Here is a 13,576-nt window from a genome sequence, read left to right as displayed (position 1 = left end):
TTTTGAATTGATTATTACTCACTTTCGCACTTATAAATATTAGTAAGAATTATAACACATTTTTATTTAGACGTCGAATAGATAAGTAGGTATACATTGAATTTTTAATCAAATACAAATTTTGACTATCACCTGTGTATATTTAATAATGTAACGTATAATGTATGTACAAAATAAAGCATTATTCTAGAAATGGTGATACGTTGAATAGTTGGTACTATTAATAAAACGAGGTACAGCCATGAACAGCAAAAATAAATGGGCCTTTTATATTAATAATGAAACATACTATTAGGTATTTAAATTATTAGTTTATTAACTCTGTCAATGTGGTTAGGCTTCAAGGTCAGTGTCAAACTTACAGATGTGTACGTGTGTAATATACCTACACCATGGGAATTAATGGATCGGTTCATTAGATAGAACACGTGGATATTAACCAAAAGTCCCGGATTCAAATGCGGGTAAGCGCCACATTGACACATTTCTGTTATTGAATCATCTCTATTATGAATATAACAAAAATATAAAAAGTACTAGAAATTGACTATGATCTCATCTGGACATCTTTCATAAGATAAATAATGTTAATATTGACGGTATGCATCAAGGCTACGTGTGAGTAAGGTCTATGTCAATTAACTCAGTGATAATAAATACCTTAATAGCTTATAGGTGTGTAAACAAAGACTAAAGACAAATAATAATAATAATACAATCTCGTGCTCCGCGGTATAGAAAAACATCGGATGAAACTTTACTACATGTGTATGATCACCAACCTGCACTGGAGCACCGTGTTAGAATAAGCTCCAACAATTGCTTTCCCAGTTTGAATTTTATTTTTGTTATATTCATAATAGAGATGTTTTAATAACAGAAATGTGTCAATGTGGCGCTTACCCGCATTTGAATCCGGGACTTTTGGTTAATATCCACGTGTTCTATCTACTGAACCATCTCGGTTCATAGCTAATATGTTTAGTGGCTAGCAAAGGTTTTGAATTTGACTTTGGAATTTAATGTAGCACTTAAAAAAATATATTTAACAAAACAAAAATATTATTTATACCTACTTGATATTTTAACAGAATATCGTAATAGCAGTAGCAAAAAGATATAGTTTTAAAATGATAGTACATTTCCTAACAGGTGTGCCAACAACAAATTACTATACGTATATTTTAGGCATATAAGTTATAACAATTATTCAATTCATATATATGTACAAACGCATCCAAATATATATATATATATATATATATATCGAGTTTATTTTGTTTATCGTGCAAAATAATATAATAATAAAATTATTATCAACTTCTTATCTTATCTTAATCTTTCATAAGTTTCTACTAAAACTAAAGTCCAACTACAAACGTACATCAAATTCTATTATATTTATATTAAAAAATATTCATATAAAATCATTATTATATTATTCGGAACCTGTGAATAACACTCTTCAATAGATAACAACTTTTTTTATTGTTAATTAGTATACATTATGTAAGGCGTATCCGCCATGTTATAAAATACTTATCTGAATATAGAATTATCAGTAAACGTAAGCCAACTTCAAGTGTAATACTTGTTTTGTGCAGTGAAAGTATCATGGCGTCGGTAAAAGTAAACGAAGACTTAAGAAACGAAAGAATTAAGTGTAATTTTAATGTAGAAGAATTGACTAATTTGTTAGATGATGGAGAAATTAATACAAAAAGGAGACGAGATCTTGGTTAGTAAACATTTTAATATAAAAATATCTATACATTATTATTGATTTAAAAATATTTATAAAATGATACAGTTAGGTATACATTCGTTACTTTTAAATGTTTTTATGTATTCATTATGTTATGAAAACATCGTGAGGAAAAATGCATGTGTCTAATTTCACTGAAATTCTGCCACACGTGTATTCCACCAACCCGCATTGGAGCAGCGTGGTGGAATAAGCTCCAAACCTTCTCCTCAAAAAGGGAGAGGAGACCTTTAGCCCAGCAGTGGGACATTCACAGGCTGTTACGGATTACGGACGGACGGATATTAATAATTAATAGCGCCTTAATATTGCCTTAGAATTATTATAGCAATTTTTTAAACAAAACAAATACTTTTATTTTACGTTTGGTATTAATACCTGTATGTAGGCGTTGAACAAGAAAGTGTGTTTGTATTTGTTTAATACCATCAACATTCTTAACGCTTTATACATAATATACAAACAATTTAAAAACATACCATAGCTTATAAACGTTATTAAGATTCTGTACATAATTATGGATATTCAATGATAAGGCATTCTTTATTAAGAAAACTTTAGGCCTATCAGATTGAAGGTGGTGCTACAATAATTAATAATATGCATATAGATTACATTTTTTAATAGGTCAGCAGATTGAGCTGTAAGATTTAAGAATTGATCATAACCGCCCATAGACACAGGCAATATTATATCACTATATAATGTTCTATTTTTAGAGGAAAAAGTATTAAGTGTAAAAGGAATCCGAGACGAGGTCCCTGAAGAATATCTTAGTCACAAGGAAAAATACGAAAATGCAGTACGAAAATCTGTTTTGTTATATAAAGCATTACGGGAATATACAGACACGACTATTCCTTTCGATGAGAAAATTAGGCAAGTAAAATAACTTTTAGTTATTTAACAACTAGAATCATTTAATTTATATAATAATAATTTACCTTTTTAAAATATCGTTCCTAAAATATAAATATTCAAATATGAACTCAAAATATACAAGTATCTTTGGATATTCATTGAATAAATTTATGTGTATATTTTTTAAATTATTGTGTTTATTTATGCTCTTACACAATTCGCTAATTATCGCGGAAATATTTTTTTTCAAAACTAGATCCTATTTTAATTTTGATGTTTTAGGGCGAATCTTCGCAATTCATTACCCGCTGCTGTTGTTAAGGATAATTCGCCTTTTATGCTCCACTCCGAAATGTTCATAATAGCTATCATGGGCCAGGGTACTGATGAACAGAAAGAGTATTGGTTAAAAAGAGCTAATAATTTGGAAATTATGGGAACCTATGCTCAGGTAACGTATATAAGAAAATGTATTCACCATTAACTTCAGTCAGTTAATCGCAGTTTACAACTAGGCGTAGAATTTTTTCACGGTACATTTGCATCCAGTGGGTTTTTAACACATTTTTATGGCTGACTGGACGCTGCGCTTGCCGTTCAGTTTTCACTTTAGGATACGTCTGCTCCGAAGTACTTCGACATACGTGACCAGTCTACTGCCACTTCATGTTTAATGATATTATAGTCGTATCATAGATCAATTGGACATTTTTCTAACAGCTACAATTACGTTTTTTCAGACAGAATTAGGGCATGGTACTTTTCTTCGTGGCTTGGAAACTACAGCAACTTATGATGCCAACACTGAAGAGTTTATTCTAAACAGCCCTACACTGACGGCTTACAAATGGTGGCCTGGAGGGTGTGAGTAGCAGAAATATTTATTGAACTGTCAAAACTGGTCACAAAAATGTAATATTCGTTTCTTTGTTTGTTAAGTGGCACATACAGCGAATTACTGCGTAGTTATGGCACAACTGTTCATAAAAGACAAGAGTTACGGAATTCAACCGTTCATGGTGCAGATCAGGGATGAAGAAACTCACATGCCTTTGCCAGGCATTAAAGTTGGAGAGATCGGACCTAAACTTGGCTTTAATACTGTGAATAACGGATTTCTTGGATTCGATCATGTTAGAATACCGCGAGAAAGAATGTTAATGAAAAATGCGCAAGTATTAAAGGTAATATTGGATTTAAAAACAAATTTGCTTATATGTTACGTAATTATTACAAAATTTGTACGGCTTCTCAGGGCCAGGTTCGAATATAGGGTTAGTAAAATAATGTTATTGAGATTTCCTATCAAGACTGTGTTACACTTGGGTCTTACGTTTCCCGCCTTTCGTATCGGATTTTGGTCTCAATGCAAGACGGGGATGGACTGTTCAGCTGTGTTTGCGCTTAAACTTATGACAGTTGACTAGTCTCAGCTGAGAATAGCTACCGTGGCCAGAATCGGTCACGTGAAAGAACTTGTGTTAGATATTTGTAAGGTTTAGAACTCAAAACGACTCTAGATTACTAATCTCTTGGCTAGTTCGATCCGACTCGTTTTTGTACATGCCTTATATTTTTATCTGGTGACAAATAATGATTTTATTATATTTTTCAGGACGGTACATTTAAAGCTTCACCAAATAGCAAGTTGGCTTACGGTACGATGGTGTATGTGAGGGTAATGATTGTGAATACAGTTTCTAAATATCTCGCTCGAGCGGTGACCATTGCAATACGTTATTCAGCTATTAGGAGACAATCGCAGCCAAAACCTGGGTAAAATTATACTTTATACAAACTTATTACAAGTGTCTTGTTGGAATTTTATAATATAAAATGCACTGTACATTGTACACTTCATTGGTTTAAATATTGTATTCGGTTACTGTTTATAGGGAGCCAGAACCTCAAATTTTGGACTACGTAACGCAACAACATAAATTGTTAATAGCGATTGCAACGACCCATGCTTATCATTTCACAGTGCGATGGCTTTGGGATCTATACAGCAATGTCAACAAAGACCTAAGTCGTGGACAATTGGACAATTTACCAGAGGTAAAATCAATTTAAATCAAAATCAAAATATTTTTATTCAAATACACTTTTACAAGTACTTATGAATCGTCAAGCGCTACTAAATAATTACAACACTTTTTAAGGACAAGCTTTCATATAATACAAGTAAGTGCGAGCAGAATTAGACCTAACAATTGAGTATTCTAGATTCTATTATCATCAGAAAAGTGCAAAGTTTAATCACAATCGGTTTAGGGGAACTGATATAAAATTCAGTTTTAAAACTTATACCAGAATATTTTTTATTGTTAATATTTTACTGCAAAGAAGAAAACAATTTTCATACCATGTTATTTAAATTCAAGTAAATAAAATCTTTTGATTTGTAGTTGCATGCATTGGCTTGTTCATTGAAAGTCGTCAGTTCTGCTGACTGTACCGCCCTTATAGAAAAGTGTCGTATGGCATGCGGTGGTCACGGCTATATGCTGTCATCTTGCCTTCCTCTCCTGTATGGAGTTTCGACTGCCACATGCACCTACGAGGGAGAGAACACAGTGCTGCTGTTACAGGCCGCTAGGTATTTTTTTTTATTATTAGTAAAAATATTACAAAATTGAAGAAATGAAATGTTTAACGGTTGTCTTTATACTGTCAGTATAATGCCAGCTATGAAGTGCTAATTGATATTATTTTGTTCGTGTTTTGTGTATTACAGCGGATAAACCATTTTCACAGATCTTTAGTCAAGGCGTGGCGTCAAGCTTCGAAAGGCCAACCATTGAGTCCTTCCATGATTTATCTTAAAGATAATTTAGCGGAAACATTGTGGAATAGCTCACTAGATGGAATAATAAGCAGTTTCCAAAGAGTTGCCAGAGGGTATGTGTAAATCAAACTCATATTATGATTCTGCTATTCTGCACTTTAAACATTAGTATTATTTGTAATAAATTCGGCCTCTATTGGGTAAGCGACACCAGACATTTACTATCCATGATGGACAGTATCAGCTTTGAATTATGACTTCATGCAAATACGGTAAATATATTTTTTTCTTCATAGTAAGCTGTTGACAAGCGTGTCCGCCCTCGACCAATATACAGCATCTGGACTGTCTCCTGAAGATGCCTGGAATAAAGCCTCCATTCAGTTAACAGCAGCAGCTGAGGTTAGTTCCATTTCTATTCTCTACAGACAATTATGTTTTTTTAAGAATTTTTGGTTGTGAAGGAGTCCGTATGCGAAACCGTGTATTATGTTGTTTATAATTAATACTAATATTGTGTGTATATGTGTGTGTATTCCCCACAATCTTTTAAAAATATAAGATATATTAAATGAATAAAATAAATACCAGACATGAATAGACTGAACTCTGACCAGTTATATTATACTCAAAATGTTGAAATCTCTTTTGGCTAGAAAAATATTTTTTGAATGTTTTTATATTAAACTTTGTCACAAGAAAATTAGATTTTTTTCAATTACTTCATTATAATAGCTAATTTTTCGACACGAAGGTCTTCATTAAATTCTAGACACATTTAAACATTGCACTACACATATGAGTCTAGCACAAAAGTAAGTGTGTTGCTAGTAAATATTTATCATTTGTTTCAGGCCCACGCTAGAGTTATAGTACTCACAGTTTACAAGGCAGAAGTAGAAAAAAGAGCGGCTACTCTATCAGCTTCATTAAGTGCAGTATTATACCAACTTCTCGAACTTTACTTTATATTCTGGACTTTAGAAAAGTTGGGGGATTTATTATTGGTGAGGAGTTATATTATAAATTACAAGACGAGTAATAAGTAACTTAATATTACACGGAAAATATAAAAAGTAAAAGAAGCAGACTGTAAATGTCCCACGGTTGGGCTAAGGCCACCAAACAAATTTTATCCGACACTAGCTTGCATTATAAACAAAAATGGAATATTATAATTTGTAGTTGTAGTTTTAATCCGCAATATTCGATAAACTTTCCCGTATTCTAGCCATTGCGCCATCTCGACTCTAATTTTATTAAATTAATTAAAATGACTGACATTCAGTGTCAGAGTAGCAGTTGTTTTCTTGCTTGCGACTATTTTTAGTTCGCTTGTCACTAATTAAATTAAAAATTCAACGAATTTACTTGTCAGCGAGGTTCTCTCATAATTATGTGAGGTACTTCGTTCGCGCAGATTACTTTTTATTATAGAGAATATATATAGAAAAAAATATATAAATATTCGTTGTTGTATTTGATAAAAACCTTTGCAAATAAGATTTCTAATTAGCAGTTAAGCTTAGATAAAACTACTAATGGTTAATTTACTTACACTTTTAATGACATTTATTAATTTTATTGATAAACATAATTGCTCAAAAATAACTGGAGAGGCCAAAATTGGCTTTTGACAAAATTATATTGTATTGTTTTTTTAAACATATTATAAAACAAATATTTATCATTATCGCAAGCTTTATTAGTTTCCCATTTAACGGTTTAATCATGATACATATATTTGTAATCCTGTTTGGGTTATTTATACGATTATTAAACTCGATTTAATCAAGTCAACCATTTGCGTTTCCGGTGGTCTTTTTAATTCATTTATAGTCAATATTTTACTTTTTTATTTCTAATGAAGCTATATTTTTTATCTATTTGAATGATATTATTCCCATCGTCGGAAAGTAAATATGTTTTATATTTACCTGCCGTATATAATTATAATTAACATTTATATATAATTAACATTCTGTGATTTCGAAAATAACCGCAAAAGCTAATCTAACGTGTTGCTTTAATAGAGCAAATAATAACGACGAACTATTGTTCGAAATTTAAGCCCTTGGTTATTTGTATATTTTGCGGCAAATCAGCTAACCCCACCACACTTTTCTGATCACTAGTCGCTTGCTTACCGCGTACACAGATATGACAAGTGCTTAGTGACAAATTGAAATGTCAAGTGACAAAATAATTTTTGAAGAAGCTACGAAAAACGAGGCGGCGGTGTTCTATTTCCAGCAGATGTCTACTCACTAATATATTTCTATTAATATCAACGTGTCAACGATTATGTCTCACTTAAGACTAGGTAGATTAGTACTAAGCCATTAGCATTAACGTATTAGAATTACTAAGCTCGTGGAAATAAAGTAAATAATTGTACGAATATTGCGTATAAAATGATTTGTCGGTACCTATTAAGTAAGCTAATTTATAGTAATACATAAATAAGAAAACTTTCAAATTCGAATTTTCTCTTCAATACCAGTCAAAAGTACTCTTATCTTAAGTAGAAGATGAGCTTATTAGGATGCTGCTTTTCTGCGAATATATGAATATAAATATATACATATACGTGGCAGAATTTCATCCGACCCACGTAATGGCAAGTATAAGAGAAAATAAACACTATTTAAGAAAATCAAGAAAACTTGGAGTTTACCTTTATCTTTTATCCGTATTTTCAATCAATATCGACATATATTTATCAAAACATAATAAAATTAAACGATACTAAAAAAGCTAAGTCACTTCTAAGCTTAATTTATTTTTCCATAGACAAGTTATGTTTTTTCTTGATATCAAATGTGAGTGATGATATCTAATTATTTCATATTAATGCATTTATTTATTGCCGTCAATAAATTGTGTAAACTCGAATAAAATTATAACGTTTTTATGTCAATAAAACTGTTAATAAATTGTTTTCGGATACATCTTTTTTTAATTTAAAATATCAAGTTGAAAGGAATGAATTTATGTTTATTGGGTTGTAAAATCATACACTGACTGTGTTGGTTTTTCGTTTATTCACACTTATACTTTAGATGGACAATAAATGTGTAGGTATGTAACTAAATTATTTTGCGTATACATTTTTTTCTCATTTAATTTATATATGATTATAATGATATTTATTTTATAGTTTATAAATAACATTTCCTTGCTGTGTCGTTTCCGACATAGTCGAATAGAGTCACTATGGATGAATACTGTAAGGACCGACTATTTATTTTTGTATTAAGGGTAACATTTAATACTATTAGTATATAGCATCAACAACTCTTATAGTAGCGGCGAATTAATCCATCAATAAACCATAAATAAAAATTCCAAGCAGTGTTGGCATCAAGCAGGCGATAGTCCCAAAAATTGTGCTAAAGACTTTTCTCACACTACCAGCATAAAGAAATATACGCAAGCAAATGATGATGATGATGTGACATCATCGATTGAATGACGGTGATAATATTTGATTTGTGGATCCTCTAAAAAGTTTTAACGGTATTCTATCTATATCAAACGGCTAAAAATATGTATCGTTATTATTGATCCAGTTTCTATTGTTTGTAAAAGTAAGATAAGAAACTAATGAAACGAGTTAACCGGGTTATTTTAGATCAGAGGACTGCTAAGATCAAATCTATAAGAAAGAAAGTTGTATTAATATATCTATGTATTTTGTCTAATATTATAACTCTATATATATATAATATTGTCAAATGAAATATAAATCACTTTTCTGAACTAATATATTATTATATATTTAATACTCTTAATAATGTCCTCTAGACCGATTTCGGCCACGACGGCCAATCTCAAGAGAGATTAGCCAACTACGCAGGAGATATTATAGTGCACAAGTGTGTGCGCAAACACAGGTGCACTCTCTATTCCTTAACTCTCATAATCCGATGGGACGGCAATCCGACACGACCGGAAAGAGTTCAGGCGCCGGACCAACGGTTTTACGTGCTTTCCGAGGCACGGGAGTGTTCACACTTCCAACTTCCAGACTCCGTGCTGCTACTGAGTATTTTCTAACAGAAAAACCCAATAACTTTTTATTGGCCCGACCTGGGAATTGAACCCAGGACCTCCAGGTCTGCGGCCTTATATCAAGCCACTAGATCAACGAGGCAGTCAGTTTAATACTCTTATTGTAGAGTTAAAGATAATTATGTACAATCTGTTCAATCCACTTCAACTCATTCGGATGAACGATTCGCGAACGTATATACTACAAACAAAAAACAAGCTTTGGTTTTTTATATTTGGTAGATTAATCTTTAAAGCAGTTCATATCATGAACACAACACAATTATTGATAAATGATATATGAATTATCTATCTTTATTAATTTTTTCAAGTTTAGAATTTACAAATTAATATAATATAATTTATAATTTGTTGGGTTTACAGTTGTAGTGCCTGGCCAAACATATACCGACATATACCGGTCAAACCTATGTTAGTGATTAGCAATTAAATTTGTTTAACATAAATTAAATTTTAAAAATGTAGGCTCCTAATGTTTAAAATATTTATTAAAATTGGTAAAGAAATATATAGTATATTCTTTTTTAATGAAGACATTAATTATATAGATCGTTTTTTTTATCAATTTATATATTTTAAGAGTTATGTTATATGCATAAATTTAGTTTTAGGTTCGTATTATTATTTTTTTCTAAGTTACCTATCTTATTCCATGTATTTTGACTTAGAACAGTAATTGCATGAATAAAAGTGTTGAGGAGATTTTTAAGGCCGGTCGCTTGTGCTACTATGCTTTTGCTGATGATTTCTTCTTGATGTTCTTCGCCACATTGCGGTTGCATTCTCGATTTATGGATGCTTTAATAAAAAAATCCTTATCAGGCTCTTATAACACCAACGGGTTGAAATGGGTCTATATCTATATCTCCATTTCACCACCTCATCGAATAACGTCCAAGACACAAAACGTTTTATTTAAATATACGTTATATATATTATACGTATATACGTATAATATATATAACGTATATTATTTATAATATATGTTATAAATGTATTTATAATATATATATATATATACGTATATACGTATAATATATATATACGTAATACGTATAATTATATATAATATAATATAAGTAAATAATATAATATAAGTTTTTCTTTTATTTAATATATGTAATATACTTACAAGGTTAACCACATATGGTACATTTCCTATAACCGCTGTGTTAATGATCTTAACATTTTATAAAACCGTATATCATAAAATTCAGAATGAGTACTAGCAAAAAATCGATTAGTCTAATATCGATATGGATCACGATTACGCGGAGTCGAGAACTGTTATTATTATAATCGATATGATTACAATATTTTGTTACAATTTGCTGTTAGTTTGCGCACACACGCCGATCGTTTTTTATGTGACTGCGTCAGAAGAAAGGGTAATTCTTTGAGCGTTATGTTTGTATATTTTTTCGATAAGATTTCGATTTATCTAATGGCTTGATGGAACTTAATATATGGTACCATCATATTATATTTTTTTACTATTGATTGGTGGTTATTGAGGAAAGTATTGAAATTGCTTGCTAACCAAATCCTTGTAAAAAAGGCGCATTCTAGTTACCTTTTTTACTTATGTTTCTAAGTATGTTGTTTTATATTCATTTGAATAATTGACACGTAAACTGTTCAAAATTAAATCGTAGCTTTTTTGTGAGCTTCTAAGATAATTTCGAATAACAAAATTAGGAACTAAATATATACATGTAGCTAAAATTCAAGTATATGCGCTGGACGTTACTTAGACTTCGTGCCATATAATCTTAACCTCTGAGATAAGGTCTTTGGTACAGTTATCTAGATACGGGGTCAATGATCCGTATTGATTCGCAAAAAAAACTAACACCAGCTGACTTCATTTGTCATTGAAAATGAACCGGAATCGATTCCGTTCATAAGCGTTTATGAGGCATAATAAGTATTTATAAACCAAAGCAAAAATGTAAATGAACTCGTTCATATATTAGTAATTTATACTGGATTAAATCGGTTAAAAATAAATCATGTTTTTTTATGTTATTTCGTAAACTTCCACATTTAAAGAATATTTTTCTTCAAATAAATACAATCCGTATTTTATTGTGATATATTTTTCCCAAAAAAATATTGCTTAAAAGAAAAACTTATTATTAATATTGTTTTTTTGACATGACTGTAAATTAAAAAAAAAATCGGTAATGGTATATTAAACTGCTTTAATACTAAATAGACTATTAATATCTTCTGCGAATAAAAAATCTAACATACTTAAAACCCAGTATCGTATTCAAAGTAAAAAAAAGTGACCGGCGTTTGAATAATTTTTTATAAATTACACAAGAATGTTTAACAATCAATTAATAATGAAATGTCCTTAATCAATTTTTTTGTGTTATGAATTGAAAGATTTCTAGTTTTCTAAATGTAAAATCCTTAGAGCAGTAACATCATCAAAACATTTTCTTAAGTCTACATCTGGATCACTATAAAAACTTTAGATTAACCAAATTACCTGCGATCATTATATTTGAAGGATCGTTGCTGCAGACGCCGTCACCTTATTATGATAGCCTAACAGTTTTTGATTGACAGTAAAACAACACTTTATGACTTTAATAAACTGCATTGACACATATTATATATACAGTAACAGCCTGTGAATGTCCCACGGCTGGGCTAAGGCTTCCTCTCCCTTTTTGAGGAGAAGGTATGGAACTTATCCCAACACGCTGCTCCAATGCGGGTTATTATTACAATTACAATTAGACACATGCAGGTTTCCTCACGATGTTTTCCTTCACCGAGAGAGAAATTATAATCACAAATTGAGAATTTGAAAATTCAGTGGTGCTTGCCCGGGTTTGAACCCACGATCATCGGTTAAGAATCGCGCGTTCTTACTACTGGGCCATCTCGGTTTATATATATTCATGACAATTATAGAATATAAATATATTTCCCTTAAGAGCGTTTTTGTCGGATTCTACAATTTCTTATATTCATATATTATTTTTGGGAAAATAAGGAATGAAAACCATGGTAAATGCATAACAACATGATATTTCTAAAAACTAAATCAATAACCTTATAAATACTTATGCAACTATAAAATTTAAGTCTTTGCTTACGGATCAATTTTTTTTCCTTAATATTTAATTATAAATAAATATAAGGCAAAACAATTGTATCAAAATGTAATATTACACGTATTATTAGTACAAATAATATTTTTTAATTGTTATACTTTTTGCATCATTTGCACTACTTATGAATTCCTAGTATTAAGTTGTAAGCTAAATTGTCACAAATACTATAAAATTATATCTTTTTAGTATACCAAACTATCTGAAATTGATATTCGGGCATTACAAAAGAAATATGAAGATCTTCTTGAGAATATTAGACCTAATGCTGTCGGTCTCGTCGATGGTTTCGATTTTAGAGATGAGGTTTGTATTTAGTTAAACTTATTAATTTATAAGTAAAATAGTAAGTTTTCATTATTAAAATCAAACAATACCTATATATTATTGTTTTGTGTGCTGGTCATTGCGTTGCGTAAAAAAGTGTTTCTTTTTCAAATAAAACAACATTTAAATATCGTGAGAGATTTTAAGCAATACCTACACAAAAGTGTTTTTCTTAACTGTTAATTAATTAACATGTAATGTGCAATGTATCTTTGATAACAAAGATGTGATGTTTTTTCATAGGCATGTAAATGTTTAATATTTTTTATCATGTTCTCAGATACTGAATTCTACACTTGGCGCCTATGACGGCCGCGCTTACGAGCGTCTCATGGAAGAGGCCTTAAAGAGCCCATTAAACTCCGAACCAGTTAACCAATCATTTTACAAGTACTTAAAGCCTTTCTTGCGTGGAAAATTGTAACATGAAATACGATAATATATAAGATATTTGAAATTTATGATATATAAAATGTACTTCACTGTTACTGTTACTTGCTTTACTTTATGTATAATTCTTTTTACTTCATAATTAAGACATTCTTTAAAATGTTATTATGATATGATTATTTGTAATTTTGCCATGAATTGTGATTGTTGTGGGATTTAATAAAAAGTATTATGTTATTA

The 13,576-nt window shown here is 30.6% G+C and overlaps 1 protein-coding gene across 1 annotated transcript; it reads left to right on the top strand.

Annotated features, from left to right (window-relative positions):
• The first annotated feature begins 1,532 nt into the window (after positions 1-1,532).
• Positions 1,533-13,571, top strand: LOC126768868 (probable peroxisomal acyl-coenzyme A oxidase 1). The gene is made up of 13 exons (XM_050487248.1): positions 1,533-1,738; positions 2,485-2,644; positions 2,909-3,077; positions 3,367-3,490; positions 3,566-3,810; positions 4,242-4,402; positions 4,522-4,684; positions 5,035-5,225; positions 5,384-5,527; positions 5,711-5,816; positions 6,269-6,421; positions 12,809-12,925; positions 13,227-13,571. Exons 1-13 carry the CDS (start codon positions 1,615-1,617, stop codon positions 13,368-13,370), a joined length of 2,001 nt encoding a protein of 666 aa, XP_050343205.1. The 5' UTR covers positions 1,533-1,614; the 3' UTR covers positions 13,371-13,571.
• Positions 13,572-13,576: the final 5 nt, after the last annotated feature.

This window comes from Nymphalis io, chromosome 1 (genome assembly GCF_905147045.1).
Source record: "Nymphalis io chromosome 1, ilAglIoxx1.1, whole genome shotgun sequence".
NCBI classification, from domain to species: domain Eukaryota; kingdom Metazoa; phylum Arthropoda; class Insecta; order Lepidoptera; family Nymphalidae; genus Nymphalis; species Nymphalis io.
This window is presented reverse-complemented; position numbering and strand designations above follow the sequence as displayed.

Excerpts from the sequence above, each read along its gene's own strand:
- LOC126768868 (XM_050487248.1), top strand. The coding sequence starts at position 1,615 with ATGGCGTCGGTAAAAGTAAACGAAGACTTAAGAAACGAAAGAATTAAG. Across the intron at positions 3,811-4,241 it reads AAAATGCGCAAGTATTAAAG|GACGGTACATTTAAAGCTTC; the intron begins GTAATATTGGAT and ends TATATTTTTCAG. Across the intron at positions 6,422-12,808 it reads AGTTGGGGGATTTATTATTG|TATACCAAACTATCTGAAAT; the intron begins GTGAGGAGTTAT and ends ATATCTTTTTAG.